Source organism: Populus trichocarpa, chromosome 12 (genome assembly GCF_000002775.5).
Source record: "Populus trichocarpa isolate Nisqually-1 chromosome 12, P.trichocarpa_v4.1, whole genome shotgun sequence".
Taxonomy (NCBI): Eukaryota; Viridiplantae; Streptophyta; class Magnoliopsida; order Malpighiales; family Salicaceae; genus Populus; species Populus trichocarpa.
Window position 1 is genome coordinate 15,046,531 of NC_037296.2, and position 6,563 is coordinate 15,053,093.

Consider the following 6,563-nt stretch of genomic DNA (forward strand, 5'->3'; position numbering starts at 1 on the left):
TATCTATAGAAGATTTATTGGTTGAGAAGAGTTTGTCGTTGTCCTAGAAAGATAATGTAATATTAGAAAGGAATCGCCTCGCTTATTTCAATTGAAAAAAAGAAGAAGAAAAGAATGGAAAAGACTACATATGATAAGAGTAAATTCAGAACCAGCAGCTCTAATCTCTGCCATGGTACCATGTCAAATGCCAAATGAACTAATTAACAGCTACATCCTCTTTGCAGACACAGCAATTCTGCGAGAGAAAGAAGAAGAGAGGGGTCAGGTATGCCTTCACGTACAAAGGCACAGCAAATAACTATGAGAAGATTACATTTCGTAGCTGCTAAACAGTAATCAACACTGCCAAGCAAGAATAAATAACTTAACCTTGTTATCTTCCAACCATTTCTTAATGCAATCCTCATGATATTGGTGCGCACAGGGCAAGGTGACCAAGCGATCCCCCCTCTCGTATTCCATTTTGCATATCACACACCTAGATGCAGGCATGAAAGAAGAATTAAAGGGGATAATAACATAATCATAATTTAGAAGCTATTTTTTGGGAAGGTTGTAGGTATAAGTAGATATATAGACATTTATGAATTGTGTTTGGTTATCGTCATATGAAATGAACAAATTTCCTAGGATAAATACAACTTATAATTGAAGCTAATAATTCTCTTACTCTGCATCTCCTGAATTGCTTCTTGTGCTTGATGGACTGTACTTGTGAACAGGCAATCTAGAGACTGCTTCCCTTGACAGACCTTTGCTTACACTACCCATGGATTCTTCGAATCGATGCATTTCCTGAACAAAATACAGGATGTCGAAGTTATGTTCATATTATGAAGATCCCAGCAAGAACTTGTGAGTTAGATGATAAGACAAATGCCAAGAATTCTCGAACATCAATACATGTGGAAGACCAACCATTTCACTTTGATTTTTGTATCATTTGAAGCCACAAATTGCCAAGTTCTGACCAAAATCCCAAAAGAAAGCAGAGTTTACACTGATTTCTTATTGAAAACTTAAATGCAATAAACAACGTAAACTATTGTAATGTAATGTGGAAAAGCTTGTTTGATGGAGCATACAACTAGAATTTCAAAGAAAAAAAGAAAAGAAAAAACTAATGGAGTCTGCTAAAACAAGTCAGCTCAGAAATTTTACGAAAGCATGCAGTTCCCGTTCGAAAGCCTACCTCATATGACATATTATCTAAATCAACTTCACCGCCATCTCGTGTTTGAACATTAGTCTCCTGATCGGAAAAAGTAAGAAAATAGAAAAATTAAACTCAGTAACACACACACACAGCACTTGAAGAAAAATAGAAGAACAAAGAGAAAAGAGGAATGAGTTCATTATCTTACTCGAATAGAAGTTCCTCCACGATTAGCAGAACCTCCATGATTAGCAGAAGTTCCTCCACGATTAGCAGAAGTTCCTCCAAGATTAGCCTCCCATGCAGAGTCTGTAGAAGTTCACTATTTTGGTCATATAAATAAGGATAAACCTAATTAACACTGGAAGTGGTCCAGTTGTTAAAGTCGTTTCATTATCAACTAAAGCAAAATTTAATTAGAGACCACAAGCTAGATGAATATGTTTATTCAACTGATAACCTGTAGAAATTTTACTCAAGTAAGTTGATTATAACAATCAGTTGAATCCATCACCAGGTCAAATCACGAAGTTTATACAGATAATAGTTTGAAACAGTGAGACTTCTGCCAGTCAATTGCTTGTCTGGGGTGCAGGAAGAAAATAACATTGATTCTTACTGAAAAATTCAGGAAGAGAACAAGACTTTCATTTTTAAGGTCAAGGATAATCTAAAAGGGTTTCAAATTTAAACTCAATGAGATTTGAGAATGCCAGATGTTTCATTGCCATGCTTTTCCCAACACATAGTGCTGAAGCCTTGGAGCTATTTAATCACAGTGGAGGGTTTTGAATCCATTCAAAAAGAGCCAGAAAGACAAAAAATGAACCCATCACAAGTTCCTACAAGGAAAATATTTTATGGTGTGTGGTTACAAAGGAATGTTGTGATCCTACGACTGATCTAGTTATGATTTGCAGACTCCAAATATTGCAAGTCCAGGCCCTTGGCCAGCAGTACCCAACTCCATTCCATTCACATTCTGTAATTTTCAATTTGCATAACTTTGATTTTCTATTTGTTTATATTGAGCCTAAGGAGTCATCTCCAGGACTGTAACTAGTTGCATAATAAATAGCAGACACATTTTTGTAGATTTTAAACCTCACTGCATGAGATTTGTGAGTCTTTAGCAAGCAGACTATGGAGCGAGGAACAAAAACTAGCACTTGCCAAGAGTTATCCAAGAAGCTTAACCATTAACTAAATATGATTCAATTAAAGGTTCAGAATTTTTACCTATTATACTTCCAAAGGCTCCATCATATAAGACCATAGTCCCCAAGCTATCCTCCATCTCCTGCAGTTCTCTAGCTATAGCTGCATCATCAGCTACATATGAATTGTAGCTCTGATGCAGTTCTCTAGCTATAGCTTCATCATCTTCCAAATACGAACCATAGCTTCCATGCCATGGTTGTCCCATCATCGCTCCTGAGAACTGCCCCTAGTTACTCCTTTTATAGCATGATAAATGGCTCTAATTATATTAATTTTAGCAGTTTGTATTCACTAATACAGAAAAAAGGAGGTCAAATATATTATAGTCACCATAAGGACCATGGATCCTAAAGGGCTTTCAAGTTTCAACTTCTAAACATGGTGTCGAGGATGCTAGATGGCTGACTGTCACAGCATTTTTTCCCTACCTTTAGATTAAGGATATTATGTAAGGCTTAAAGTGAAGGTTTTTCTATTTCATTCAAAGGGATCCGCAATAAACTGCATGAGTCCTACTAAAATTCTTAAGCAGGTCCAACTCAATGCCAAGAAGTAAGAGCATTGACAGTTGCTTGTTATGCTGTGTGGTCACAGTGGAAAGCTCCGATGAGGCATCAAGAGTCACTGTTTCCATATAATCACCTTTGTTCTATAAGAGTCCCTAAAATTTTGTATCCTATTCAATTTTTCTGTTAAACCAGATGGGTATAGCCAGTAAAATAGCACAGTGCTGTGAGCTCTGCTCTTGAAGATGTCTAGTCCACAAAATATAGTACTAGCCTGCCCAGATTATTTGAAAGCTATGAACTCTTTTCATGAAGGTCAGCATCTAATCTTATTCAACCCATCCCGAACAGAATATGGTAAAAAATGTCGGTTCTAATTTTATAATGATTTTTTTATTATCTTGAGATCTTAAGCATCTGTAAGCTCCACAATAAAATCTTTGGCATTCCTAGTTGTGCACTAAGTACTGTAGATTTAAGATTATAGAGTTAGGAACAAAACTTTGCCCATAGTTAACCATAAAAGGTAAGCAATTACAAGATAAAGATTAAATAAAAGTTGGTGGTTCTAACTAGTTGTGCTTCCTGAGTCTTCACCATATATTGACATCTCCTGTAGTTGTCTAGCCATAACTTCATTATCCAGCCATGAACCTCCAGCCGCCTGCCCTGAGCGCTGTCCCTGGTTTCTGTTTTCATAAGAACCACGATAATAGGATGCAATATTGCCATCGTCTTCGTATGATTCATACTGGGAGTATGTGCCCTGCATCATTGTTAGCCAAAGAAGAAAAAAACTTAAATTCACAATCATCAAGAACACAACTGCCCACATAATTAAGCTAATGGAAATGTTAAACTAAGAATCTGATGTACATAGTGCCGATAAGAGTCTGAACTGCGGTCAGGATCAGCTAAAAACCGTTCAAAAAGTCTAGATTCAAGGGTATCCCAATAATTTGAATCGTTTCCATATTGATTTCCCTTCATGATTAACACACAACAGATTGGAAGCAATCTTATTTTACTCCACAAAATTGAAGATCCCTTCTCGTACTTCACCTTTCAAATCAAACTTCTCCTTACACTTATATGGGCACGAAATTCAATACTCTCATGAGAAAAACTATTTATTATCATTAACAGCGCGGATCATTTATGATAGAATCAACACCATATCACAACCAAATATCCTCTTAATTCTCACTTTCATGCTTCAAAGTCATATTCTTTTTCATAATTAACCACAAAAGTTACACATTTTAAATCTTTTCCAGGTTATGCCAAAGTTAATAATGAAATAAATGGTTACTAGTAAATCAACAAGTAATTATCTTGAACATAAAAAACAACAAAATCTCTTCCTGAATCATTCCCATAAAGCATAAGGATGTTCATGAAAGAATAATTATTGTGTTTTAAGGCATTCAATAAATAAGATCAAATCTTTACAGATTATAAGCATGGAATAGTACAATAAATGACAGTAACTCAAGATTATAAGAAGCAAGATTAAATCTTTACTACATTTTCCTCACTTTATATCTTGAAAATCTAAAATGAAAAATGGATTCTTGAATTGAGCATTCAAGATAACTCCTTGAAACAATGTTCTCCTTTGATTTTTTTTATAATTACAATTATAATATCAGCAAGCTAATAGCTCAACTAATAATAATTAAGTGGTAAAGAAACAATTAAAAAAAATAACATTCTTAATTTGAATCCTATTTTCATTTTGCAATTCACAGTATAAATATCAAGTGGGATCTCGAGTTGAAGAAAAAAACAATATATCAGCATCATTAATTAAGTGTCTACTGGGTATCTCCAGATGAATATATATATATATATATATATGAGCATCCAATTTCTTGGACTGCGACAAATGCATAATTGTTGTGTGGTTAGCCTAGTTGTAATTAATAATAGCATTATGATTATTGTTGCTTGTTTGATTTTGTATTAAATATTAATTCAGGTGAATGCATGTAGGACCATCAAATTCATTGGAGATCAGAGAGAGACTTTGACAATGACATCTCAAGCCCCTTAAATTTATTCCAAAAAATCCACAAACTGATCCATCAAATATTAAGACATTCATTGGGGGCAAAGAAAGATGTTTCCAAAAAAGAAAAAGAAAAAAGAGAGATAGAAAAGAAGGCCTATTGGACTTGTTAGAAAAAGAAAAACAAAAAACAAGGGCTCTTCAAACATGGAAGGCCTTCGACGTTCCTATTCTATTTCTTTTTTTCTTTTATAAATTATTGTTGTTTTTTTTTTAAAAAAAAAAAATCAGTCACGTGATTGATTCCGTCAAATTTTCAAAGATCATTCCACAAATGTTATCAATTACATCTGTCCAGGAGATTACCTGTAATTGATATATAAATTAATTCTTTTTTGTGCCTTTTGAGATTTGCTGATATCATAACTTCTACTATTTTAAAATTTAGGTTTTAATTGAAAGAAATTAAAGTTTTGGGGTCAAATTATAATTTTTTAGAGTTAATTTGGTCAAATTAGGAGCTTAATTGCATAAATATTGAAGTTTGATGGCCAATTAGAGACCTAATTGAAAAAATCCAAAACCAAGAACCAAACTAGAAAAGACATGTAAATAAAAGGGCTGTAATTAAAACCCAATCAGGGGCCAAATTGAAGAAATTAGAAGTTTATTGCTCAATTGAGGGTCAAATTACATATATTCAAGACCAAGGATCAAAGTGAAAAAGAAGGCCAACTTCAGGGCCGCTGTGAAATAAACAATATTTTATATAAAGTAATTTTTATTTTTCCATTAAACTATCTGCAATTTCATCACGTACGAAATCCATGCGACAAGGACTACAGTTTCTAATTTCCATAGCTTCCTGAGCATGCAACAATATCAGATAAAATTAGGATTGCGATCAAATTTTATAAATGCTACATCATTATGCGATCTTCTTTCTAATGTAATTATGTAGTAACATTGAATAATGTTAAACACTAGTTTTTCGAATAAAACACAATATCTGAGAAATTTTGTTGGATTTTTTTTTACTGGTCGGACCTGGTCCAATGCATTTAGGTTCGGGCAGAACCCGGTCCTGCCTATGAACAGTAGAGACGTTCTCCACTGTTCACTTTGCAGAACAATGGAGACGGGGAATGCAGCTGAAGAAGAAATTAAATGAGAAGGCGATGGGAAAGAGCATGCTACCCTGCACGGTTTTCTCCCCTCTGATAGTGATGCTGCTGTTGTCAACAGTGACTCAAGGCGGTTCTTATGGCGGCGGCGAGGAAGGTAGTCGGTGGGGCCCTTTTTCTTCCTGCATTGGCCTTTGCTAAACCTTTCCTTTTCCTTTTTATTTCGTCTTCCCAGAGTAACCTCTCTGTTCTGGAAAAACTGAGTTGAGCTACTGTTTGCAAAGTTCAATTTTTTTGTTTTTGTTAAACCTGAGATGCATCCTCAATTTATGGTGGGTTCCACCAAAACAAAACCACATTTTACTTTAATCAAACATATATTTTTGATCTTAACCTCACATGCAACCGCATTATCAAACAGTAACTAAATCATGAAGATTTGAAATATCGTTCTCTAAATCATGAAAATTTAATCTTGAGGCTGGTGCATTTTTGTCAAGAGAGTGCTTGAATTGATATTTTCTAGAGTAGTCGGTGAAATC

General features: G+C 34.6%; 1 protein-coding gene across 2 annotated transcripts; it reads right to left on the reverse strand.

Moving 5' to 3' along the window:
• LOC7482106 (E3 ubiquitin-protein ligase BIG BROTHER) lies at positions 1-1,527 on the reverse strand. 2 transcript variants are annotated; one of them, XM_024581939.2, is made up of 5 exons: positions 1,368-1,527; positions 1,196-1,255; positions 674-798; positions 373-481; positions 1-238 (listed from the first exon to the last, which is right to left on the reverse strand). In XM_024581939.2, exons 2-5 carry the CDS (start codon positions 1,205-1,207, stop codon positions 200-202), a joined length of 285 nt encoding a protein of 94 aa, XP_024437707.1. In that variant the 5' UTR covers positions 1,208-1,255; positions 1,368-1,527; the 3' UTR covers positions 1-199. The 2 variants fall into 2 exon arrangements, with proteins under 2 accessions (XP_024437707.1, XP_052302073.1); XM_052446113.1 differs by lacking the exon at positions 1,368-1,527 and having other exon boundaries at positions 1,196-1,353.
• Between the last annotated feature and the right edge of the window lie 5,036 nt (positions 1,528-6,563).

Bases quoted from the DNA above. Each gene is read 5' to 3' on its own strand.
- LOC7482106 (XM_024581939.2), bottom strand. The intron at 482-673 runs GTAAGAGAATTA...GCCTGCATCTAG, and splicing joins AGCAATTCAGGAGATGCAGA to GTGTGTGATATGCAAAATGG. The intron at 239-372 runs GTTAAGTTATTT...TTTCTCTCGCAG, and splicing joins AATGGTTGGAAGATAACAAG to AATTGCTGTGTCTGCAAAGA.